Genomic DNA, 27474 nt, shown 5'->3' with positions numbered 1-27474 from the left:
TGTGCAATGAAATCCACAATAAAAACAGAAGATACACATGCGTGTGCGCCTGTGTGGTCTTCTTTGTCACAGTTCTTTAATTAGAACTTATCAGCATTATAGATGATGTGTTTGACACACTTTATCTCTCTCGTGTCCAGACTGTTTGATGCAGGAACCAGCTGGAGTTTTCGTCCAATAACAGGACCAGACTAAAACTGCATAACTGACCCGATGTTGTGCGTCCGCCTGACAGTGAATATGTGAGCACAAATGGGTGCTCAGTGGGTGGGTGGTCTGTCTGTTCTGTGTTTCTGCAGGGAGACAGAGACATAAAACTGGACTTCTTCTCCACTGACTGCCAAAATGATTCAGCTGGAGTCGCACCAAGCCACCAGTAATGTGTTTTCCTGGACAGGAGGAGCAGAACAGAGCAGAGGGCATCTCATGAACCAGGGAAGACAAATCACTGATTGCCTCGTATGTATGTGGATCAAATAGACAGGAAAGCTTAAAGCCCCATCTGTGACTCATTTCTCAGTTTAAATCCATATATTCCCTCTTTGCCGTGGTAAGTGTTTGGCCTTGAAAACAGGCAGCAAAATATTTCTTTAAATTTTAGTAAATTTGTCTCTGAGCGTAAGTAGTTCATGTCGACTAAGAAATGAGTCACAAGAGAAAATTATCGCTACGACTGCCAACAAGGAGACTCATCTTTCCTAAAACCAGTTCACACGGAGTTAATGTTATCAGAAAAATACAAAAGTACTGATTTAAAGAAATCTTTAATAAAAGACAAGTGTTACACCCTTGTGGAGAAGATTGACACAGATACATAATACACACACCATGTCATAGTTGGTCTTATGTACAAACACAAAACAGCATTATTCAGGCGAAGTCCACACAAACACATGTGCACACACACACACACACTCCCACACACACAAAGAGAGAGACTGATTACTACTACTGATTATCTTCCATATCCAAATATGTATGTTTTTTGGCCATTGGTACAGTACACTTTTGCACACAGAGGGTATGACTTGGAATGCTATAATGCATACAAGGTGAAACAGGCTGTCCTAGTGCGCAGCGATGATCCACTGAGTGGAAAGACAGTCTAAAGAAAAAAACATTCCCTCATTGAACCACAGCAGCAGGATGTTACAACAACCTCCATAAAAATGGATGCGGAAGAAACAGGAAGACGAGAGCAGTAAGGAGGCGTAGGATGCAGCGGTCAGGGGGTGAGCGAGTGAAAAGGAAATAGAAGGAGGCAGGAGAGAGCAGCGAGAAAAGGTGCGAGAGGAGAGAGAGAGCTGGAGGTGAAAGAGGTCAAGTGCAAGAGGTTAAAGCGTTCCTTCATCCAGCAGTTTGTTGATGCCATTGCAGATCTTCCTCAGAGAGAGTCTGTACTCCTCTCCGTCCCCGTACAGCTCGGCCAGGAACTCGCCGTGGGCAAAATGGTTGAAAACGTGATTGATGCGAGCGTGTGAGCGAGCGGTGAGGTGCTGCTCGACCAGGGTGTGAAGCAGGTCCCTGCACTCCAGCAGCAGCTCGGACAGAATATTCCTGTCGAAGGTGTACTCCACCTCGTAGAACGACACCGCCGTCATGGCCGCCTGGTTCATCTTCTTCTTGAAGCGCTCCACCGTGTCCAGCTCGTCCGGGCTGAACTGGTGGTTGCGATACAAGATGCCGATCTTCAGGGCGATCTTGATGACGTCCTTGATGATCTTGTGGGCCTCCTTCTTGCTCTTTGTGAACTCCCGGCTCGCCTTGTAGAGCTCGTCCAGGATCTCGCTGCTGGTGTCGTCCGTCAGCATGTTGGCCACCACCATGGTTGCCATCTTACTCAGGATCTTCTTCTGGGCCTGCAGGGCCAGGGAGCGAGAGTTGAAGCTCTCCTGCCCTGAAGAAAGAGAAACAAAGACAGAGAAAGATACGATCTTTAGAGCAAGCGGTGCAATCACGAGTAAAAGGCTAAAAAATATAAACTGAATCCAGTTTAACAAAGGATACAGTGTTCTGTATCTCAAAGAGAAATCGAATAGATCGACACAAATGTTTTGTCAGAAATACAACAAATTGAATATTGCAAAAACAAGCTGGCATGATATCAGTGTGTATCTCTAACCACGTATTATTGAACTGGAAACAGATTGTGTAGAAAAATACTGAAACAGAAAGTTCACCCCTCAACTTGGTTCCTTTATTTTGTTTATCAAAATGAAACCCCCAAACTGTGACTTTGTGTTTTTACGGCTGTCATCTGTGGTAGAAATGCTTATTTTGCTTACGATGTGTCCGGCACAAAAAGTACAATAATGATCCTATTGAAGTATGAGCTTCAATTTGTGAATCCTGGTGTCAACAGAGATTGCATTGAGTGGAAAAAAATATTTAAAAAAATATAAAATTAATCCTGTTTAACAAAGGATACAGCGTTCTGTACCTTTAAGAGACATGGAATGGATCAGCTCTAGTGTTTTCTTCATAAATACAACGCTCTGAATATCGGAGAAAACACGGCACACTGTCATCTCTGTACATGTTATTATTATGGTCTTTAACCACCGCCCTCAGAGTTTGCTGTGTTTGCATGTAACAGCTGAATTCCATCTGGACAAACAGACTTTTGCAACTCACAATAATAATAATAATAATAGAGGCCTTTTCTTTCATTGGTTTTCACAGACGTTACTTTGTTCTTGCATAAAGAACTCTGCGTGCAAAAAGTTTCATCTTAACTGTAGATTTGTTTTTTTATCATTCAGGAGAGGACAGTGGCTTTTTTTCTTTGTTACACAACACTAAGTTGTGTAACAAAAAAAAAACTGGTAGCAGTTTAATGTGATCTCAGTAAATATGAAGGCACAGCACTGATGCAAACTCCTCTTGGATGATTCAGTTTTCTTGGCATGAAGAAAGGCCAGAGCCAGTCGGTTTCAAACGTGGACTCTGCTAAAACAATGGTGTGCTTTTAGGCCGATTCTAGTGAAAATTCAACACGGAGCAGAGCAGTGATGTGTCGAGGAGGAGATGAAACCAAGTGCAGCCACATTCTACGGGAGGGCGGCGGCCTTCCTGGAGGAGGCGGTGGTTTTAGCGGCCGGGAAGAATGACTATCTGCTGTGGATAACATCAAACAGCTGTGCACTGATACGCGCCTCCTCGCACGGCATCCCTCCACTACTCGACATTGATCACGGCTTTGTGTTTGTGTCACAATTTATCACAGAAGAGAACATCAAAGGTGTCCTCAGCAGCCCGACATGCTGCTGAATGTGAGGAGTGGGAGGACGGAAAAAGGGGGGTTTATTTAGGTGCCACCCAGCTTCAAATTACACACCAGATAACTCCTATTATGATTAAAGCCAAGGAAAGAGGCATCACTTTTTTCCTCCCCTGTTCCCTGGGCACGTTGTCAACCTCCTCCTCCTCCTCATCCAGAGAGAGAAGACAGAGGGAGTTTGAGCTGATGGGGGTGTCAGTGCCCGGTGGGCTTTACACAGAGCAGCAGATGAGGCCAAATTGAAAGAACACCTGCTTTGTTGTCATTATAATTTCATTAAAACAGACAGCTATGTGACTGTTTAGGATTCACGCCACCGTTGCGTCATCTGGGTGTGTGTTATTTGATTGCGCTCACACAAAAGAGGGATGTACGACAATCGGAAAAAACCTGATCCGTGGCATTTCATGTGAACGCAGAGAAGTGACATTTCATGTGTTGCTCTGAAGCTAAATGGCATTTCATGAACATATAATTACTCCAGCATGACATTTAACAGCTAATATAGGCTAACGTCTTTTCTCCCCAATACTTAAAAATGTACTGTTCCTTCTCACTGCTCCTTGGTGCAGCTTCATCAGAGCTGGACTGAGACCTATCGTGTGTTACACAAAAGTGAGGATGTCGAACACGCAGACGTCGGAACGATTTGACTCCTGATTTGAGCTCCCTCGATACCTACTGGATGAGTCTTTTTTATTCTGGGCTTTGGCATTTTCAGCGCTTTGTTTTAGTATTCGTGCTAAATTCCCTTTTGATTTGTGATTTCTAAATTGATTTGGGGATTTCATAGCCTAGCCATACTACACCCATGTTTCTGAAGGCACAAGGGTATAGGGAAGCTCGACAGGGAGGGAGGCGGGCTAAAAGGTTGTCTTTCAAATCCCTCTGCAGCAATTGGGTAGGTATACAACCAATCAACGCAACGAATAGGCTGACGTAGTTCCGAGAGCACCGGCGGATTGTGGCTAAGTCCCATTAGCTTCCCAACCAGCGGAGCCACGGAGCCGCGGAGCCGCGGAGCCAACTGGTATATTAAGGATTTGCCATATCCCGTCGGCATAAGTCCAAATACGTCTTTCTTCTCAATGAAACACTTAAGTGCCGTCCTTTGTTTATCTTTCAAGTTGAATTTTAGCTTCAAATCTTTAAGGGCTGTGGCCAAAGACGAGTCGAAAGATAACTGTTTATTGTGCGCCGGTTGTTTCTGTCAGAATCGTCGCGCCTCTGTCATCACGCCCGCCTTCTGACTCTACACTTCATGGTGATTGGTCCGGCCAGTTTTAGGAGAATCCAGCCTGGAGCCTTATGGAGGGTAACTAGACCCACCCTGGCAGAGAATTAAATTCGTTGCCGTGGGTTGTCTAGCGCGGCTAGACTAGGGATTTCATAGATTGGAGTTAAATTTGAGCCATTTTAAGGCACGATAACGTTATTTTCATGGGAAAAAAATCAAAATATACTACTGTGATAGACAGAGATGAGTTTTAATGGGTCTTACTAATGACTTGAGAGAGGCTTATGAATGCTGATTTATTAGATAATTTCATTTAAAACGAGTAATGTGACACATGGTTGTAGAATTGTGTAGAAGTGAATCCCAGCTCCATGGTTTTTTTAACAGCGCTTAATGGTAATTTTTTCAACAATTTACTGCTCTTTTACAGATTTTGCATGACAGCAAGTAGTAAAATCATGTTGACTGTAAAAATGAAGCCTGAGCTGCCATTTTTTCCCTTCAGTTTGGCCTGACTGGCTTTCTGCTGTAATATTGCAGAGTTTATTCCAGAGAATTACCTTTTTTGGTTTGTCTGTCAAAGCACCGTGTAAGCTCATTTTTTAAAGGTGCTGTTTAAATATTTATTAATAGAAAGACAGAAAAGCAGATTTTCATCTGCACACTGCAAAGTCTGTGGGAATGGGGACGAGTGTTTCATCCTAATAATATCACTTTATAAGATTTACAGAAGGAAGGTTTTAAGTAAACAGTTGTAGAGGGACACTTGAGTAACATAAATATTTGTTTAGAGTCGTATTTTTGGTAATCTCGCTAATATAAACGCAATATCAGCTCTGATGTTTGCACTGGTTTGGTCACTACCAATTCCCATGAACAACATGTATCTGTGTATGTGTTATTGACAGTGAAGTGCAGATTTAATGTTAAGTTTTTCTCCTGAAATCTGCTACCTCCTGTGGTGGATGACACGGTACGTCTCCATGCATTGACTGAATTCCTTAAATCTCAAAAATTTCCCTGTGCAAGAGGTTCACTGTGAAAATATATATATATATTTTTCCCACATTTTCAAACTTTGAAACAGATCAATTTGGCCCGCAGGTCGACACAAGGGTCACCAGCAGAAGAAGAGTCAACCTCCAACAACTTTAAACAAATCACACACTTTAGACATTCACCCTCAGTCAGCAGGAACAAGCCGGTGTCTCATCCCTCATGTCCAGATTCTGCTCTTAAAATACCAAAGGGTAACTTTATTGCTTGCGGGGATGAATAGACAACACAGAACAGTAGCTTCCATGATATTTGAATGGCACCACCAGGATATATAACTGGTTTTCATTAGGCAGATCTGTGCCTCTCATCAACAGGCTCTCTTTGTCACTGTCATTTCCTGTTTCTCTGAAGCAGCTCTTTGTTCCAGCGAGCCTCTGATATTCAGAAACCCAACTGGATAGATTTCTGAAACCCTGGCACACTGATAAAGGTGACAGCTTGCTCCATAAAGCCGGCCTTGTCAGACCGATGCTCGTGCAGGCGATGTGAAAATGGGATATGTGCGAACCACAACCCTGTTCAAAAAACAAGATCTGTGGCAAAGAAAGATTCCACTAAAAAGAGTTGCTGTTTACTTTCACTTTTCTTTCTTTTTTTTTTTTAAAGTTGCAGAGCTATAAGCGGACTAATTATTCTCCTGCCACCCCTCCAACACACAGCCTGGAGCCTGTTTCTGAGGACCAGCAGGTGGCTATCGACTCACTCGCCTTGACCCCTGTCTCAAGTCTGTTTGCACGTCCCCGAGTGATGAAGAATGTAAGCAGAAATGAGGGAGTGTAGGGAAGAAAACACTGTGAAGAACGGACATGAGGCCGGGTGAGACGTGAGTCAGAGTTGGTAAATGGAGGTGGGCGACTCGCAGTCGGACTGGAGGTTTAAAGATTTAGAGATTTTACATCTTTTTGGTTCTTGTGTTGTTTTGTGTCTCGTATTTGTTGTTTTGTGTAATTTTGTGTCTTGTTTGTGTTCTTTTGTGTCTGTATTTGTTGTTTTGTGTGATTTTGTGTCTTGTTTTTGTGGTTTTGTGTCTTGTATTTATTGTTTTGTGTGATTTTGTATCTCATTTGTGTTGCTTTGCGTCTTGTTTGTGTTGTTTTGTATCTCCTATTTGTTGGTTTGTGTAATTTTGTGTCTTATTTTTGTGGTTTTATGTCTTGTATTTGTGTTTTATGTGATTTAGTGTTTTGTTTGTGTTGTTTTGTGTCTTGTATTTGTTGTTTTGTGTAATTTTGTGTCTTGTTTTTGTGGTTTTGTGTCTGTATTTGCTGCTTTGTGTAATTTTGTGTCTCACTTGTGTTGTTTTGTGTCTCATATTTGTTGTTTTGTGTAATTTTGAGTCTCTTTTGTGTTGTTTTGTGTCTTGTTTGTGTTGTGTTGTATCTTGTATTTGTTGGTTTGTGTAATTTTGTGTCTTGCTTTTCTGGTTTTGTGTCTTGTGTTTGTTGTTTTATGTGATTTAGTGTTTGTGTTGTTTTGTGTCTTGTTTGTGTTGTTTTGTTTCTTGTATTTGCTTATTTGTGTAATTTTGTGTCTCATTTGTGTTGTTTTGTGTCTTGTATTTGTTGTTTTGTGTAATTTTGTGTTTCTTTTGTGTTGTTTTGTGTCTTGTATTTGTTGTTTTGTGTAATTTTGTGTTTCTTTTGTGTTGTTTTGTGTCTTGTTTGTGTTGTTTTGTATCTCGTATTTGTTGGTTTGTGTAATTTTGTGTCTCTTTTGTGCTGTTTTCTGTCTTGCTTTTGTAGTTTTATATCTTGTATTTGTTGTTTTGTGTAATTTTGTGTTGTTATTTGTTGTTTGATGTCTTATTTGCATCATTTACTTACTTGTTTTTGTCATTATGTATCATATTTGTGTTGTTTGTGCCTCGTTTAGGTCATTCTTGTCTTCTTTTTGTCATTTTGTGTTTCATTTGTGTTGTTTTGTGTTATTTGGTGTCTCATTTGTGCTGTTTTGTGGCTGCTTTTGTGTTTTGTGTGTCGTCTTGTGTGTTGTTTTGTGTCTGGTTGTGTTGTTTTGTTTCTTGTATTGACTGTTACGTGTAATTTTGTGTCTGTTTTTGTCATTTGATGAGTCAGAGAGCTGGTAGAAAGAAGTGGGCGACTCAAAGTCTGGAGATTTTAGCACGTTTAGAGATTTCATATCGATTTGGTTCCTGTTTGTCTGATTTTGCATCTCGTTTGTGTGGTTTTGTGTTTTATATTTGTTGTTTTGTTTCTCATATCGACTGTTTTGTGTAATTTTGTGTCTGTTTTTGTCATTTGGTGAGTCGCAGTGCTGGTAGAAGGAGGTGGGTGACTCGGAGTCTGGAGATTTTAACACATACAGAGGGTAGATGATTACATGAAGACAGTGGGAACTCTCTCACATACAGCCTGTCACCCAGAGGCTGTGAGGACTGACATGCATGAACCAAAGTGTCACACTGAGTTAGAGAAGAGTCCAAGCTGTCAGGACTGAAAAACTGTCTATCTTGTTATTTATTTTCCTCCACTACCTGCTCGTTATTTTCCCTAGGTCTCAAGTGTACAGTTCAGTAAAGTGGATATTCTGCAGAGCGCTGCTGCAAACAAACCCGGAGCCGGTGTAGAGTCGCTGAAACCACTGGCCCATCAAAGCGGTTGCGTAAGAGTGTTTTGGGAGGTGGTGAAGTTTACTTTTAACATCAGGATTAGTAAGGTGCTTGCTGCTCTCCGGCCGCGGCTGTTGACTAGACAGTCCCTCTTTGTTCCGCCTGATGTTTTCAGAGGGCTGAGTCAACAGTTTCTGCTGTGCTGCATCAGAACATACATCCAGTGTGGAACATGGAGACCAGCCAGAACCTGCTCTGATGAAGGTGGCTCGCTGCAAAAAGTGCACGGATTTATGTTCATTTCAGCCGGAGACGCTTCTTACATTCAGGAAGGGACCTTTCAGATGTAATGAGAATGAAATGAAACATAAATTACATTAAATGCCTGCAGATGGAGTGTTTTACTGTATTTGTACACATTTACAACTGTATGTATTTAAACAGATAGTTTCCAACTCTACAGGAAAATATGAGGTTCACTGTGTAATTCTGTAACTACTTTCATTCTGTGTTGTTTTGTGTCTTGTTTGTGTCATTTACTGTCTTGTTTTTGTCGTGTTGTGGTCGTTTTGAGGTGGGCGACTCGCAGTCTTACTGGAGATTTAGAGATTATGTTTGTTTTGGATTTTGTTTGTCTCATTTTGCATTTTGTTTGCATCGTTTTGTGTCTCGCATGTGTGGTTTTGTGTAATTTTGTGTCTCTTTTGTGTCGTTTTGTGTCTTGTATTTGTTGTTTTGCATGATTTTGTGTCGTTTTGTGTCTCGTATTTGTGGTTTTGTGTTGGTTTGTGTCTCTTTTGTGTCATATTGTGTCTCTTTTGTGTTCTTTTGTGTCTCGTAGTTGTTTTGTGCAATTTTGTGTCTCTTTTATGCCGTCTTGTGTCTGTTGTATGTTGTTTTGTGTCATTTACTGTCTTGTTTTTGTGCCAGTTTTGTCATTATGTTTTTTGTTTGTGTTGTTTTGTGTCACATACCTGCATGATGCTCATTGTTTTGTGTCATTTGTTGTTTGGCATCTCATTTGTATTGTTTCGTGTCTCCTTCTGTGCATTTTTGCATCTCATTTTTGTGTCATACTTGTTTTGTTGTGCCATTTTGTGTCTTCTTTTTGTTGTTTTGTGGCTCATAGTGGTTGTTTTGTGTAATTTTGTGCTTTGTCTGTGTTGTTTTCTGTCTCATTCATGTCATTTTGTGTCTTATTTTGGCCTTTTTTCCCCTGTTTGTGTTGTTTTTTTGTCAAACTTTTGTTCAGTTCACTCCGTCAATTTTTACAACAGCCTTCTTCTTTTTTGTGTCAAAAAAGCATCAGAATTTACAGTTACAGCCACATTTTAGAAAACAATACACTCCTGTTAGAATTTGGCTGTATTTTATTTTGGCGGTCATTTTTGTTTTGACAGTGAAAATTAATTTGTGAGTTTAGAGCAAAGCTGAATGTTCAGGAGAAGCATCTTGTTATGTAACTGAAAAATCATGTTTTTCAGAGTGTTTAATGTTTACTTTAATCAACACTTAGTGCACATTAACTGCTGATGTGGCCGTGAGCTGGAACTACTCCTGCTCTCCAGACTGATCCTGAGGCTTTATACCTCAGAGCGAAGGTGTCTGGTAATAATAACCCAGCTTTAGCCTACAGCTGTGTGGATATTATTGGATGTTACTGGCTGGTTGATGCAAGCATGAATAAAATGGCCAAACACCTTCCTGAACTGCAACTTCAGTGTCCCAGCTGAGCTAATCTTACGCTTCATGTTGCATTGTCTTAGAATTAGCTATCGTAAAAGCCTCTGTGTACTCAGAGCTCAGTCTATCATCTGGTGAATGAATCAACAAAAATAAATGGGTTTTCTTTGGATGTTAGGTGAGTCTGTTCGGGCCTCTTGGCAGATCTGCTATTTGTGTAAACTGATAACACTCGACAGCAGATGAAACCACTTTCTAATCTGGATATTTTGTGTAGCGTACCAGGCGGCTCGGCTGTGACAAGGTTTCCTGAGGCTTGTGTTGGTCTCGTTCCAGAGCAAGCAGAGGAATGAGCCATTAGCAGAGCCAGCAGCTAACGCTGACAAGGACCGACTGGCCTTTACTGAGTCAACGCTGGAGGCACTTATCAGCCGGAATAGAGCAGAACACACACGTCTGACTGAGGCGACTGTGTGAGTGTGTGAGTACGAGTGTTCTGAGGTTCATGTCTCGACAACTTAAGAAAACAACGTCGTCGTTAGCAGACAGAGTGTCTTTTACAGCGATGATCAAAGATGCTGCTGGAGTTGATAGAAAGTGGAAGACGTGGGGTGTTGAACTAAAATAACCCTGAAATAAAAAGTAGCCATGTGGAACTGTCCTTACTCCAGGTTTCTAAATCATTAGGATAATTTCTGGAGAACTATGAGTCCTCTACTTCTGCAGCTGTCGCTATGTTCTCGCTCTGAATCATTCTGAGCATCTTCAGGGTTTAAGATCCCCACATAGACGAGTCATGTTTCCATGTTGCCATGAGAGGAAATTACATTAACTCACATTTATCAGCAGAAGACAAAGTTTTAAAACTGTAATTTTTCTGAACAATTCACTGTTTTACAGATTTGACAAGTAAACTAATACAATCACAGGAAAAAGAAGTGTTAATTTACATGTCGACAGTGAAAAAAAATATTGTCCACATCAGAACTGGGATTTTGTTCTTTTACATTGTTTGAGTATAAAGCTGAACTATTTACACCCCCTGTCAAAGGTTTTAGGACACTTTCTCATTCAAGTAAAGTAGAGCCTGTCCTACAGCTTTTGACAGGGGGTGTATCTACCAAATTTGGTACACATGTGCAGCACATCAGGCTGAACAAAAAAGTCAGTGACAGACACATTCCAAACCCAACAGGAAGTGAGCTATTTTGCGTTGAATGTCAGATTTTGCCCATTTTTCATTCTTTTTCTAGAGTGAACTCCTCCTAGGGGGAAACTCCAATTCACCTCAAATTGTCCCAGTACATACAGGAGGCCTTAATGATCCAAAGTTATTAAAATCTTTTTCCAAAGTCAAAGGGCGTGTCCGTGGCGGCCTCTGGAATTTTGATCCTTCGCCATGAAATTTCAAATGCTGTGTAAATGTCCTGAACATGCTCCAATCTGCCTGAAACTTTACATGTATGATCAGAGTCCTGCCCTGATCACATCCATGTGATGAAATACACCCCCTGTCAAAAGTTGTAGGACAGGTTCTACTTTATTTGAATGAGACAGTGTCCTAAAACTTTTGACAGGAGGTGTATACTGTTTTTAAGTTAGCCAGAAATGTCATCATTACAGATATTTTCTGTTATTTGAAATAAAAATGATATGTATTAAGGATTAAGAAATAGTAAACAATTTTTTTTAACAGAAATTTCCCTGTTTTGGTAAATACACATAATATCAGGTAAGATCATTTAAAAAGTATTAATTTTCTAGGCATTTACATTTGAGCCTGTTATTCTTTTTTCATTTTTATTGTGTACTGTATTTAATTCAGCAAAAATATAAATACTTTACAGATATTTGTGATTATTTGAAGGAAACATTATGTGTAATAATAGACTGAAAAATGACCAATAATTTTTCAACTTTTTAAATTTTTTTCAGATTTTCTCTGTTTTGTTAAATTACAGATAACAAAAAGTATTGTTTTACATGTAGACAAAGAGAAACCAAGGCATTGGTTGGTAAATTCCATAGTTTTACTGTGTTTAATTCACCGAAAAATATTATCTTACTGCTATTTCCTTTTATATGAACTGTTTTTCCATGTGTTTTAACACTACATCCCTAACACTACCCTAACCTGAACAGAATTTCCACAATAAACCCAACAGTAAATGGGTCCTTAAATGTGACTGTGTAAACACTTCATGTTCCCACATTGGGAGCAATACAGTCACACACACACACACACCCACACACACACGGAAAGATAATACTCGATAAGTGAGTCCCTGTTTATGGTTGCTAATGACAACACACTGATGTTTAGTATTTTAGTGCGCACCAAACCAGGTCACTGTGATCACAGGTGCAGCGGATGGTTGTTTTAGCCTCATAAACACTGATACATAACGCCACACATGATTCTGTGCTTACACAACAGACACAGGTGTTCATCCACATTCATCCCGCTGAGGCTGACATTAGCATACGATGGACATGCGATAAGAGACAGGAAGAGGAATGAACAGGAAATGTGTTTACTGTCCTCTCAGCCAAACAGTGAAGGTTGCTGACAGACAACAGAGTGATTCAGAGATGCAGAAAGGTGTTTGGGTAACAAACAAACAGAAAAAACCTGTTGAGCTCTGCAAAGCTTCCTTGTAGCACATTTATAGCCATAACCAAAACTCGCTGATGCACATTTGCTTTCCATCTGCAACCGATTTTCCATTCGCAGGCAGCAGCGTATTCCATATGGATACCTCTGTTAAAGCAGTGTTTTCCAGCACCCTGTAAATGCTACCACAGCTATAGTTTTCCAGACACTTTTCAGATATTTTATTTTACAAGGGGAACAGCAGCGCAATGCTAATCCTGTTGTGCCTCGTGTGTGCTGTAAAGCTGCACTTTCTGGGGAGTTGCATTCATTCATATTTCACATAAGAGAAGAAAGACTGAAAGGCCAGAAATCCAGGAAATGCCGTCAGTAATAAAGTCCGTCATCCATCGGCGGTGCCATTTCAGAGAGCGCAATCACAGCGTCCACAATGTATCAATACCAATGAAATGTCAGGGAAGAAGCTCCTCCCCCAGGAGAAGTAAACACGGCTGACAGCTTGACTTCCTCTTCTTTAGCCTCAGCCTTTTTCGTTTGCTTTTGGTTCTGCAGCAAGACTCTCTGGCTGCATTTACGAGGCTTGAGGAAAATAATGGAGTGGGTCATTCTGCAGTAGTAAAGGGGGTTTTAATAGCCTGCAGGGTTAGCGTTAAGCAAGTCTGGGAGGCCAGCAGAGGTGCAGAGGAGGTTCACTGTGCCAGCTGGTACCTCAACTAATGGCGCTAGAGGAGAGGCACATATACTTCCCTGTGACCTGTTGAGCTTCTGTGTTCTGTCAGTCTTTCACTGCCACAGAAGCACACAGAAATACAGTAAACAGAGCGTAAAGATGCCTCACGATGCAGGCCAGAAATACTCAAGCAACGGAGAGAATTTTTTTTTTTGTCATTTCATGTCTCTCCTCCACTCGCTCTGGACCTGCACAAGGCTCCATACAGGCGTATTTTTGACTCCCACAGCTCGGCTGATGACTCAAACCTGCCGCCCCTGCACACTTTTCTGTCTGTTGTAATGCATGTGTGCGTTTGTATGTAGTTAAGAGTAACCGGCGATGATAAGGCTCCAGTAAGATATGATTTCTACTGGGAGAAACGGAGTGAGACGCGGCACAGTGCAGCGCAGTGATGTGCATTATTCATGACATGGAAAACTGTGACTCTGAGCCTGTTTCCAAAGGGCAGAGTGGTGCTGAAAGAGGTCATTCACCGTGCCATTAACAGCTGCTCAGGATGTGGAGGGACATTCAGACCTTTAAGGTTAATAAATGACTCCGTTTTAATACCTTAATGACTTTCATTTGTGCGAAGTCGGGCTACGGAGTTACAAAGTTCACTCCCATTTGTAGATGTGGATCGTTTAGTGTCTCTGGCTGAGACTTGAGATGTACAGGTTACAGCTGGCTCATGTTTTACTGCCAGGAAATATAGATTTATCCTCCCTCCAAGTTCCCAGGCCTTGTTAAAAGGCACACTGCTAACTTAGTGCTAAAAATCTGACAAGACAAATGGATGTTGGGATTTGTTTTTTGTGTGCTGCTAATGTTTTGTGCAGGTGCTACTGTACTGTTCCTGCTCAGACCTAGTTTTTATTTGTCTCGATTGGCGAGAAAAAAATGAGGCAGAAAAGCCTCCACAGCTTCACGGAAATAACATATGAGTAACATAAAGATGAATGCACAAGAAGGAAACATCATGAAGTGCTAAAACAACTAAGAAAGCGAACACATTGATGTTTCCCTGAATCTAATTTTGTTTTTAATGAAATGTGTGTCCACATTTGTTATTTTATTTGTACAATCTCCTTTAACAGTGTTTTGCTATGAAAGTGCACACATATTCCCCTTTAAACAAGGTTAAAAAATAACCCTTATTTATGGCCAGATTGCAGCCTGATAGTATGGGTCACTTTTTATGATCTTTTCGTTGCATGGCAGATTTATACTCGGCTTAAAGCTGCTGTCCGGAGTTTCCGTTTGTTTTCAATTTATGTATCATTTTTTAACAAAGCTTAAATGTGTTAGTCTAGTTCGATACTATAATATAAAGTTAGTATAACGCGATATGAAAATTTATTCCTGAGCTCCGCCTTCCTCTCATAGACCCCCATGTTATTCCAAAAAGCGCCGGTCGCTGCCGACCAATCAAGTTCGAGCTTCAGCTTTGTCATGCTGTCAATCAACGGTTACGCGCACAGCAAGCAAGCCCATGCAGAGGTGGGCGAGCTACGCACTACGCAACCGCGCGCACATTTGTTTTGCTTGTGGAGGAGAGAGCATCAGGGATCAGCAACTTCCAGAAAAGTTACCAATCCCACGGCTTGTCAGACCAAGAGACTGCAGGACGTTTTTTGGCTCGGGGTGCTCGCGTCGCTCCCCGACCACGGCCTCCATAGCCCGCCTGACGGCTTCGTTTAGATGCCCGACCTCTGGAGGAAGATGTTGGGGCGTCTGGGACATACTCTTCGTCAGAGGAGTCATGCAATTCTGAACTCTAGATAGAAATAAATAAACAATCTAACACGTATACACGCGTAAATGCACTAAGTTTGATAAACAACGTCATCGAGAGGGATACACGAGTGTAATCACATATTGAAACTTTACTAGTTCGTCCTAGCAGATTCATGTTATTTTGGTATTAGGACAAGTTAGACTCAATACAGCATTCTAACGTAATTCCTTTATTATTTACTAAATGTACTAAATGTAGAAGAGGGGAAAACAGCAAAACAGGCGAGATGCTGCAGCACTCCGGGCACTTCTCTCATGTACTGCGCGCGTGCACAAATAAAGGGGCGAAATCAGAGGGAGGGAGGGACCACCAGTGTTTTGGGAGAGACTGCGATTCAAACTCCGGACAGCAGCTTTAATACATCCATGATCTAAATGTTCAGTGCAGATATCACTGAGTGCAGCACAGAGATGCCAACAACACGTGGGAGGTAAAACAATGATCACTTTGTGTGGCATATAGACACAAAAAAGTTTGCATTTCCTCTACAAAACATTTGAATCATTAACATTTGGGTTCTTACCAAAACAGTTTTGAATTGTGTTCATGTTACAAAAGAAAAAATGGCTGATTTATGATTATGAAACCTTCTTACAGCTCTCAAATGTTGTTATTGACCAAGTTTGACTTTCATAAGAACCTCGTTAGCAGTTTTTATACTGAATACTGTCATATACTGTGTGTGCTCTGGTGACACTATTTCTGGTGACACAATAGTTGTATATATTTGAGTTAGTTATGCTAAAATGATGATGATTTTTTTTGCTCGTGTGCTAAAAAACAGCGTACTGAAAGCCTTGGATTTTCTTTGATGGGGGAAAACAACATCAGGTTGGGTTACATTTAGTCCAAATATGATACAACAGCTCTGATTTTGATCTACAAAACCTCAAATAAACCCTTCGCCAACATTTCCCAGATGGATTATATTGTTTTAAGTGAAAAGAAAGATTGCTTCACTGGAATGTAACGTCTGAAACCAAAGCAAAGCAAGCAGTCTAAGTGAAGGTGAAACATTATACACTTCAGGATGATGTCAGGTCAGAAATGATTTGACTCAGCAACAAACCTGCTGTAAGAAGTTTCTCAATAAAAACCCAGAGATTGATGTTAATGTAGCGGTAACGAGGAGGTATGATAAACACACAGGGACAGTGTTTGAAACTAGAAGTGTGTTTACCCTGGGACTCCTCTGAGTGTCTCCTCCGCCGTGACGAACAGTCCAGGGAGAAGCACTTAGGAGCCTCTCTGAACCAGGAGGGACACAAGAACAGATTGCCTTTGGCTGCAGCACAGCCTTATTTAATGCTCCATCCCTCATCTTTCTCTTTGTCTCTCGGTCTCTTAGTTTTAATGGCCATGTCCCCGTAGAGCTGAGCTGAAGAGACGAGGCGAAATGAAGCAGTGGCTGGAGACGTCTGATTGATTAATGTGCCGCTGGCTTGATCGTCTGTCACAAGAAATGGACGGTGGCAGAGAGGGGACAGATAGCGGCGATGCGACCTCCACCTTTCGCCGCTCTGCCCTTGACTCCCATCACAGTCACTCCTTGTTATGAAGACCAGAGGAGGACGTCAAGCGGTATCCAGGACATCCTGTTAGGAGCTGAAGGGTCTTGTGAGATTCCTGCCCTCTGCCCTCTCATCTGCTGTAAAGCTAAAGTCTTCACCAGCTGTGGTTTCCTTGTGTGTGCCATTGTTTGGCTGCGATAAAGAGCCGGGCCACAGTTAGCTGGTTAGCTGGGCATGGGAACTGGCTGGAGGCTGTCTCCCCTCGCTGCTTCCCTCCTCTGGGAGCTTCTCTGGAAAACTACCCTCTGCCACCAAATCCTGTTATGTGACCAATGGTCGAGGGCCAAAAATCCTGAACGTTTTGATACGAACAAATGACAGATCTGCTTCTGTGCAGAGATAATTTCTATAATAAAGATTCAAACTATGCTTTTTACACTTTTTGTGAGCAGTTTGTTTGGAATGCAGTGAAGAGGAACCGACAAACAGTGCAGGAAAAGGCTGTTTGACTGATGCACGATGACACTGTGCAAAAAAACTCAATGGTGAGCATCCAAACTTGAGTCACAAAACAGTGGGACGCTATTTATAGAAAGCTGGGTACAAATGTGTGGGTGTGTGTGAACTCTAATGACAGACTGTGAGACTGTGGCCCTAATAAAATATAGAGGAGGATCATATATTTGAGCTACTTTATCTGGCCCCGGACACAATGTTCCCTTAACATTTTCCATCCAAAATAAATAAACTGCGCTATTTTCAGAGAGCGAGGAAAGACCTGGCAATATGTACTTTTTCATTTCACACTTTTCAGTCAAGATTAATAGAAGTGAGCTGAAGAAAGTTTTTAAAAAAGGGGAGAAAAAAAGGATAATTTAGCTTGAAAAATGCTCAGATGTGAAAAAAATAAACAAATATACAATTTTAACGTTTGCAGATGTGTCACTTCGTTGGAAAGGAGCGTGAAGGAAAGAAGGAAGGAGGAGGTGGGGGTGTTCAAGAAGAAGAAGACGTGAAATCACATGTCTATATTTTGATTGTCGAGCTTCTGTCAGAACTCCTTTACATCAGGCTCACGCAACACCGAGAAGAACATCTTCTCATCCTCTTTTACATCATCTGCAGCTGTATTAAGAAGCGGCTGTAGTGTCTTTGTCTTTTCTCTCGTGAAGCTCTCATCTCTTTTCGTCTGCCTCCTCCTCCTCCTCCTCCTCCTCTCTTCTCCATTTCTCACCAGATCTACAACAACCGAGCCGAGCGTGAGTGGCAAGGAAGTAAGTGTTTTCCGGCCCTGGGTGAGTCGCTCCTCTCATAGACCTCGGCCAAGTCTCAGCATGCCGTGGCATCGCTCACAAAGAGACGCGCACGTGCACGCTAAGAGGCGCGCACACACAAACACTCGCGTGCACCATCGCCCTCTTTTTGCCAGCTTTCCCCAGAACTTTGGCCTCCTGGTTTGTTTACTAGTTCACCCACTCTGAGTTTACGTAAAAGTGAGGCCTCAAATCACTTACAGAGGAGCTCGGCCTGCCATGGACCGTATATAGAGCTGAAACACTCCCCTAGCTGCCCTTTCTACCCCCAACAACCTGATAAAAAAACGATTCTGTGTCCATAATCTATGTTATTTCAGCTTCCAGTGTACTTGACAGATAATCACTACGTATGTCACAGCCTTTGATTAGTTTGTGTAGATCAGGGGAGTCAAACTCCTGTTAGTTCAGGTTCTGCATTCAGCCCAGTTTGATCTCAAGTGGGCCACACCAGTAAAATCACAGCATAATAATCTGTAATTATTGATAACTCAGTACATTCTGAAAATGCTCACATTTAAGGAATTATCTTTTTACAAAACATCACGATTAACCTGACATTTCTTAAGAAAAATAAGTTCAATTTCAGCAATATTCATCCTCAGTTTATCATTTCCACATTACAACTTCCAGATCACAGAGTGTCTGTAAAGAACACAACATTTAGTCACAGGTATCTGGAACTGAACAATGTAATGTTTTACTTTTTCATCAAAACGACAAAAGTCAGACGAAAAGCAACAAAAACAAGACAAAATATTACAAAAACGAGACACAAATCAACAAAAAAATGGACAAATGACACAAGTGAGACAAAGCAAAGACACAAAGCGACAAAAACCAGACAAAAAGCAACAAATAAAGTGAAACAAAATTACAAAAACAAGACAAAAACCCAGACGTAAACTGGCCGTGACGTCACCCGTTGGTTTCAATGCTGAGAAAATGAAGCCCGGATTTTGCTACTTCCTGGTCGCCGTTTTGGATTTTTTGGAGCCAGTGACGTAAAAAGCGTCATCAAACAGACTGGACCGGAGAGCAACTAGGGGCAGGATTGGCTGAGGACTCTCTTATCCCGCCCACGTTTTACTGCAGAAGCTTCTGTTGCTGTCTATCAAGTATAGCCACGCCCCCTGGCTCCGCCAACTTTAACGATTTATTTAAAATTCAGTATTGATTTATTTTAAGATCGGCCACCTGATCTCTCATTTTGACCATGAAAACTAACAGGAAAAAAATCCTGAGCTGTAGAACATCAGTCTATCAAATTTTATTTTCTCCAAAAATGAATTGGGGTCTATGGAGAAAAAGCTGTTTGGAGCCAACCCTAGCGTGATATTGAAAGTTTTTGACACTTTAATTTTGGAGCCAGATGCTACGTCCACTATTTATACAGTCTATGCAAAAACCACAAGCAAGACAAAAAGGAAACACAAAATAACAAAAAAAACACAACAACAAAAATGAGGCACCAAATGAAAAATGAACAATCTAGTATTTTACTCTATGGTCCAAACAACTTGTCATGGTCTAGAAATTTTTAAAATTAAAATTTTACAGTTTTACGAATTTACAATTTGCAGTTAACGTCTTCTCTGTAATTTTTACACTTTGAGGACCGGATTGGACCCTCTGGAGGGCCGGTTTTGGTCCGCGGGCCTGATGTTTGACAGCTCTGGTGTAAGTACACAGCAACATTTAATTTAAAACAAACTGTGCAACCCCGTCCATTCATTTTCCTTTAGCAAATACCAACATTTACGTGGTTGCAGCGGGTTCCGACATGGATGTAATAATGTTCCAGCTGAGTGGGCTGGATGGTGTTTTTATAGACGGCAGAGATTCAGTTACAGCTTTAATGACGGCGAAATGACATTAGAAGAGAGCATTAGCAAACGTCCTGAAGGGTAAACTGAGCAGCGACATACTGTAGCGATGCTGAATAGCTTTGATTTTTTTGTTTTCAGATTAATTATAGCGAAATGTATTAGCATATTGCTTTTTTGGGTTTAAGAAAAAGTGTTGTCACAAGTTTCACACTTTCAAAAAAGCCGAAAGAAAGAAATGCTGCAGGAGAAATTGAAAGTTAGTGGAACAGTCGCTAATTTGGTTGTAACTTATGAATTTTGGCAACAGAATAAGCAGCATTTAGCATCTAACAACCACAGCATCCAAGTAGCAAGTGTCATACGTTGATCTTTAATTTTCACATGATGAGATGTTCAAATCGCAGTAGCCAGGACAGTGGTTGATGTTTAAGCTTTTCCGGAAAACAGCTGCAAAATAAACCCTCGATGAGAAACTAACAGGCAGTTATAGGAGTAAAGGTTAACCAGGAAGCAGGGCAGGGTTTCAGCTGTGTGTGCTCCTCAATTAAAAGCTTGCTCCTGCTTTGATTGAGGGTGATAAAACTGGATATGACGCTGAGCTTTGGCCTCGGAGGCTCTCGCTGTGAGCTTTGGTGTAAAGCCAACATGCTCTGACTCTCTCCCGCCACTAACTAATGACCAGGAAATAACTGTGGTTCACACACACTCGTATAAACGCACACTCACATTTGCAGATTTGACTTTTAGTGACTGCATTCTTTCTCTGAACCTCTTCGCTAGCAGCCTAATAATTCCATGTGGTAATTCTGATCCTAGTTTCCTCGTGAAATGTCTGAACCTCCAGTATAACTGTCTCCTGAAAGTAAATAGTTTTCCCGGCGTGCTGAAAGCGGCATAATTCGACTCACTGCGAAACGAACTGTTGTGAAACGTTACGCTGACCGAGGCTATTTCGCTTTTTTCCTACCACAGCCTCATAACGCTATAATCAGCACTGTGAGTTCAGTTGCACCAGAGCGAAGTGTGAAAAGCTCTTCACACTCCACCTTGTTTTCTGATGAGCATAGTGGGAGAAGGAAAAGTCTCTGTTTTAACTCCATATCATCTGCGCGGAAAGATGATATTCGGGGGAGGTAAGTAACACAAACCCGGACTGCAGCGGCTCCCCACAAACAAGTCAGACTTTTCATTGGCACTAATGGAGAAAACCCCTGTGTGAACCGTAAAGTTGAAGCTGGACCTCAAGAAAACTTTCATGAATTTAGGTCAGGGAAGAAGTGAAACAACACTGATGTGCGTGTTTGTATCCGCACGGACTCAGTGCTCCACTGACACCATCAAGCCTCCTTTTAATGCCCTCTGCCCTCCCTCAAAGAAGCATTCGGCGCTGGTGACTGTTTACTTAGCGCCGACTGGCCCTCCAGTAAAACCGCAGCCTTCTCGTCCTTCTGAATCTATGAGGCCTTTGACCAGAATGCCTGTCAAAGAGCCTCTGCGGTCTAATTTCGTGTTTTAGTAATGGATCAGCCGAGGGGAGACGATCCTCTCTCCAAATGTCCCACAAACACTATGAAATGCCACAGTATCATTGTGCCAGTGCACGCATGCATACAAGGGGAAATGCACTAACAGTCAGACTGGGACTCAGTAGTTTTTTTGTCTTTTCCCTTCAACTATAGGGAAAAAAAACCACTTTCCCCTGAGTAGTCTTTTCCACTTACAGCTTTGCTCCTGTTTTCTCTTTTTTTTTCTCAGTTACAATTTTCCAGAAACAGCTCCTGGTGTCTCTAGTGTGAGTTAGAGGGTTGGGTGTAGCACAGTGAGCACTCTCCATCTGTGGGCCAGATTAAAGGCAGAGGAAGAAGAAAAAGGAAGAAAAAAGTCAGGGATGCATGTGTTGGGAAAGCACGAAACCAAAGGGAATGAGTGAGAAGGCATTCCTTCAGTACGTCTGCGTATTTGTCAGAGATGGGAGTGCTGCAGCTCTGAGTCCGTCTCTCATGTGTAAAGCATGTGGCCGGGCTGCCAACATGGCAATCATGAGGCAGAAGCGCTCCTCTGATTGCCGAGTGCTTCTGGCCTGCCGTAATAGAGCTGCGATTTCTTCTTTTTCATCCCTCCTCTTTGGGATCTTTCAAGTGTTTGTGGAAGCGCGGATTAGCGGCAATTAACACGAGCTGAAGAGTCGGTTTGGTTTTTAAGTGTGTGAATGGACACTGAGGAGGATCACCTGGCTGCAAGATTTAAATTGTGTCATCTAACAGCATCTGCAGTTTACTTGTTTGCAATAGAAGCACGGCCCCCATGCCCTCATGAATCTCACAGCTGTTATTACAACAGCTCCTCTCTTCAACAAGTCCGCCTGCCCGACAAAATTTGAAAGCAAACACAAACGACTGGAAATAGTTCAGTGCAGATGGCCGACTGGGCCACGGTGATGAATCAGCTGAAAGTAGACCGTGGGCTGATTATTCGCTGTTCTCCAGACAAATACAACAGCTAAATGATAATTCTAACTGGAGAACAGGGGTTGCTGTGCAGCCATTGTGCAGAGTGAACAGGTGTGCTGACGGTCGGCCTCGCTCTGACTCATAATCAGGTGTGGTCGGCTCCACTCCACCACAGGATGCACTGCAGCATGAATCAGCCACTACTGGTTTGGTTTCAGGCATTCACTTCATGACCGGGTGATTATGGGAGAAAAAATGTGAGTCTTTGTGCGTTTCCTTTTAAATGGCATTTCTTTCAGTGGAGCTTTGTGCATTGCGGCTGATTTTTGTGCTTTATCACAACAAAAGGTAACGAAAGCAGTTATGGGAGAGATGGAAAAACACAATGAAGAAAGATGTGGCTTTCTCTAATGATGCTTCTCACATGTCATAAAAAATGCAATAGCTTTTCCACCAACAGAACTTATTTAACATCCCGCCTTTTATTGCAGACAGACTCGGCGTTATTGCGTTGTTTTTTTTTCTAACCGCATCCTGAAGGATTGATGTTGTATTCATGACTACTTAAGCACAAGCCAGCCTGCTCACATGGAATAGATCATTAGCAAACATAGAATAAATGTGTGGCATCTTGTTGCTCCCCACAAAGAAAACATGGAGCTCAACCCAGCAGGGAGCAGCAGCACCAGCTTCCCCCTCAGGGAGGCCAGAGCTTACAGGTGGCTGCTGGGCTGGAGGTGGAGCTTTGGAAATGCAGCAGCTGTGGATACACTGAGTGGCAGCAGCGTGGTTTTACGGTGGGCTGTGAATGCAGGCATGCAGCAGAAGAATGAGCATGTGTTGCAGTAAGAGGGGAGTGTTGAGAGAGTGAAACAGCAGACTCCAGTAGGGCTTCAAGTCATTTATTACTTTAGTTATCTACGCTGTAAAAAAAAAAGCTTAATTTTACAGCAATTTTCCTTTCTTCCTTCCTTCAAATAACAGATTTTTTCATCAGTTTTGGAAATACATAATTTCAAAAAAGACTTTGAATGAACAGACTTAATGAAAAATAACATTAAAAACCTGTAATGTCAAATTATCATAAATTTCTGTTTTTAAAAATTATTTTTTAATGCATTTTTTGTTTTTTTGGATATATATATCAGATTAAAACATTAGTAAATTTATCAATAGTTTTATAAATATTTCTTTCTTTACTTAGATAAAATGCAATAAGTTATTAATTTTTAAATTCACGTTTATTATTCAGAATAAATTTTAAAAAAATGCACAGTTTGTGACAGTTGACAAAAAAAATAAATATTGGTTCTGTAATTTTACGTATATTTATGTTTTTGTTGTTTTTCAGAGATATCGTGTTTACACCAACTAATTCCATTGTTTTTATACCTGCAATTTATTTATTGGATTATTTTCTTTAATACACATTAAAGAGCCACACAAATGCACATGATGTATTCTGATTTTAGAAAATTACTGTGTTTTAATATTTATTTTTTTGCAGCTTATCCATTTTGTATTTTTGGCCTCGCAGCATAATTTTAAATGCAGAAAATTACCCTCCACTATCTCAGCTTTGCTTTATTAGTTTTAAAAGTAACATCTGACCAAGCGAGTTTCGTCTCAGGGTTATTAATAAAGTTATTTCCCTGTCTGCCTGCTGTCAGTCACCTAGCAACAATGTTCTTGTGCCTTAAAACCACTGAAAAGCAACCCATAATGTAATCTATTTTTGACTTCTCTAGTTGAAAAGAAACTCATGAGTTCCACTTAAAGGCAGCATAATCTGCAGCTGAATTCACCAAGGCCAGCCTTGTTCCACAGCATTGTGGGAAATACAAAAGTGAAAGGAAATACACTATAATTGCTCATAAAAATGCTATTTGAGGTTAAAATGAAGGCAGTGCCGCAACAACATCACCCACTCGCTCTAACAGCAACCAGCAACAACTCAAGGACAGAGCTGACGGGTCAAAAACACCTGAAACCAAATACCTCAATATTTACACTGCTGAAATTTTGTGCCAGAATCCGTCTGCATAAAACGCAGATCAATCACACATCCCTCATCCTCACCAGCAGGATTAAGGGTCATGTTTGTGTATGGCAGAGCTTTCACAAAAAGGTCCTGTTTTCAAAATACCTTTTCTCGGGACATTTGACCTTATAAAATGAGCCTTATGAGTTTTTTTCTTCACTGACTGAAGAGTAGAAACTGCAGCACAGCGATGCCTTCTGAGCATGAGTCAGGCTTTCTCTGAGATAAACGTCCATTTATCGCTCCTATTCAACATGTGCAACATTGATTTTAAAAGATAGCAGTTTATTCCTCTTACATGACAAAGACTTGATGGAAACTTCGGCAGATCACAGCATCTGTAGACAAATGTTTGCATGATTTACCTCTGGCCGTTTCTCTGGAAAACAGTTTGCATCTCTTCACATGAAAGAGAGATGAATAAAGCCTCTGTCTCTATGGATCGGCTTGGCTTTGGTGCCAAACGTGTGGGTTTGCATGAAAGTCCTCGTTGATATTTTAACCTTGGACTGTGCGCCCAGAGTCAGCAGATGATACAGATATGTTATCGCCTGCTGACGATGTCTACCATGTAGAACATTCTGGCTCATACATCAAGATTTCTCTACCAAAAGTCAGACAGACAGACAGACAATGGTCCAGATGGACAGACAGATGGCCAGAGTTCAACTGAGCATCATTAACAGCTCTACGCAGACAAACAAAACAGCCACACCAATGTCAACATTATGAAGCCATAAATTAAAACCATTTGACACCTATAGTAGATTAGCTCCCACATACAGGAGTGATTTTAGGGCATCCCAGAGTTCTCTAATAGCAGATAAAGTTGAAATCTAATACAACAAACTGCTATTTGACACTTCCAGTATGATAAACCTCCATGTGTGATTGATAATCTCTGAAGCCAAAACAAATCTACACGAGGCTGTTTCATCTCCTGGCGTGATTTATATATATTTTTGCACAGAATCACAGTTCAATGCATCGCCCACATTGCGTGGAATCCTGGGAAACATCCAGTAAGAGAGGAGAGGCGAGTCGACACGAAGGGAGCGTTTATGTTTGTGTGCATGTTTAATGTATAACTCTCATCATTGCAATAAACCCCTGCCCTGTGCTCTGACACCATAAAACCTCATGAAAACAACCACATGTAACTTCCAGCAAACTAAACCTTGTCATGCCCCGTCAGTGTGGGATGCAGGAGCGTTCAGGGAGTCCGTCTCTCTCTCTCTCTCTTTTTCTGTCAAGCTGGATGTGTTGATGAACAAACTGGCTGCACGTGTCAGAGCTTGCCTGTTCTTGGTGGCGACTGAGCCGGCTTTCATCCTCTACGCTCGCCGAGGCTCTGCCAGTCACCGGCATCAGCACACATCAGAGCTCACAGCAGCTTGGATTTCACACATCTCAGGAGGCAGATACCGGATAAAGTGACTTAAAACGCTGTGATTCCTAAATCTGGACGCATTAAAGCAGCGTTTAGATTGGTGGGCAAGCTTGTGACGGTTGCACAGAGGCTGCATTTGTCAGAAAAATGGCACAAAGTTGGTAAAAAATGCTCAAAAATGCGCTGGAAAACAGGAGGAAAGAACCAACCAAGAATCTGAATGAACTAATACACTATAATATAAAGTGTATTTGCTTTAGTTAGCAGAGCATGTCAGAAAGTGATGAGTTGCTGTGATGCTTTTGAGGATTAAAAGGTTCGTACCTGGAGAGAGGTCTCCGTCACTCTGCTCTCCGGAGTCTGAATCCATCTTCCCCTGCAGGACGCTCAGATTCTGCAGAAGCTCTCTGGTTCTTCTTTTTCCTGATCTCTTCACCCAGAAAGAAAAACAAAAAAGAAAACAAAAAAAAATGCAATTTCTTGTGTATTTTTTTTGTCTCTCCCGGTGAGCTAAACTTCCCCTCCCAGCCTGGATCACTGCAGCTGTGAGAGGAATGCTACTGGGCTTATTTGCTGAGCTGTCCTCCTCTTTTTTTACTTTACTTTTTCCTTTTCGATCGCCTCTCCTGACTCCCTTCAGTTTCCCTCTTTACTTCTGCCTCTCATCTACTTTCTCAGATTCTCCCTCCCCCTCGCTCACCCTCGGTCCGTCCTCCCCTCTCGGTTTCTCCCTCCCATTTTTCCCTGCCGCTCAGTCCCTCCTCCTCCTCTTCCTCCTCCTCCTCCCATTCGGTGCTGTCACACTCAGCCTCTTCACGCTCTCTCCACTCCAACTCTTTCTCTACCTCTTTCTGTATGCTGTAAGTGCCGTCTCTTCCTCGTTCTCTCTTCCTCCCTCCCTCTCTCTGTCTCCGGGTAAGAGTGCTGCCTGTGTTTTAGCAGAGCAATGGGAGAGACTCATTCATGGCGACTTGAAATTCATCTCCAGCAGTAAAAATCCCATGACCCCTCTTGTTACTGGGCGTTTTAACAATCAAGCGTTTACAATCAGTCACAAGGAGTCAGGTCAGGTAATCATTAACGGAATGAACAGATATCAGACTTTGGAATTAGCTCATTTAAGACACTCAGCAGAGAAGTTTAGAGAAAGACGGCTTCATCTCATCTCCCAAAAAGTGATTTAAGATGACCGTAGCACCCAGAAACAATTTCACGTTTTTTACACCAGCAGGCTGTCATGTTCAGGGTTTCTCAGGTAGTGTCTACCTTCATGCTGCATTTTCCAGAATAAATTTGTTTCTTGCATTCAGGCTTAGCACTCTCACTTTTACTCTCTTTTCCAACATCAGACAGCAATGAAACACACATTTATTTTGGAAAACGCTGCACGAATCCGGACACCAGATGAGTAACCCTGAATGTGACACATTGAGGGTTTCTCAGGTGGTGTCTGCCTTCATGCAGCGTTTTCCACACTCAAGGGTCAAATTTACTCCGGAAAATGCTGCATGAAGGCAGATACCACCTGAGAAACCCTCAATGTGTCTCCACGACATTCACAAAGGCAGACACCACCTGAGAATTTCTCGGGTGGTGTCTGCCTTCACGCAGCATTGTCCAGAATAAATTCATGTGTTTCGTTGCTTTCAGCTGTTGGAAAAGAGAGTAAAAGTGAATTGAGAGTGGTAAAGCTGAATACACTGAGGGTTTCTCAGGTAGTGTCTGCCTCCATTCTCAGGTAGTGTCTGCCTTTGTGCAGCGTTTTCCAATAAAGTAAGAGTGTCTGCCTTCGTGAATGTCTTGAAGACATATTGAGGGTTTCTCAGGTAGCGTCTACCTTCATACAGCATTTTCCAGAAAAAATGTGCTGCTTGCCTTCAGCTTTGTCACTCTCACTTCACTTATACTCTCTTTTCCAACAGATGAAAGTAAAGAAACATAAAATTATTCTGGAAAATGCTGTACGAAGAAGACACCTCAACGTGTCT

General features: G+C 41.7%; 1 protein-coding gene across 1 annotated transcript; it reads right to left on the bottom strand.

The window, feature by feature from the left end:
• Window positions 1-748: 748 nt before the first annotated feature.
• On the bottom strand, window positions 749-26253 carry tnfaip8l3 (tumor necrosis factor, alpha-induced protein 8-like 3). Its single transcript, XM_022201459.2, has 2 exons — window positions 25811-26253; window positions 749-1897 (listed from the first exon to the last, which is right to left on the bottom strand). The coding sequence occupies exons 1-2, from the start codon at window positions 25854-25856 to the stop codon at window positions 1335-1337; spliced, it is 609 nt and encodes a 202-aa protein (XP_022057151.1). The 5' UTR covers window positions 25857-26253; the 3' UTR covers window positions 749-1334.
• Between the last annotated feature and the right edge of the window lie 1221 nt (window positions 26254-27474).

The sequence above is a fragment of the Acanthochromis polyacanthus genome, chromosome 2, assembly GCF_021347895.1.
Source record: "Acanthochromis polyacanthus isolate Apoly-LR-REF ecotype Palm Island chromosome 2, KAUST_Apoly_ChrSc, whole genome shotgun sequence".
Taxonomy (NCBI): Eukaryota; Metazoa; Chordata; class Actinopteri; family Pomacentridae; genus Acanthochromis; species Acanthochromis polyacanthus.
Note: the sequence above shows the minus strand (reverse complement) of the source record. Positions and strands in the feature narration are given on the sequence as shown.

What these genes read in the sequence shown, in the direction of transcription:
- tnfaip8l3 (XM_022201459.2), bottom strand. Translation starts at nt 25,856, where the DNA reads ATGGATTCAGACTCCGGAGAGCAGAGTGACGGAGACCTCTCTCCAG. An exon ending in TGACGGAGACCTCTCTCCAG is followed by an intron (nt 1,898 to 25,810) that starts GTACGAACCTTT and finishes CTCTTTCTTCAG; the next exon opens with GGCAGGAGAGCTTCAACTCT.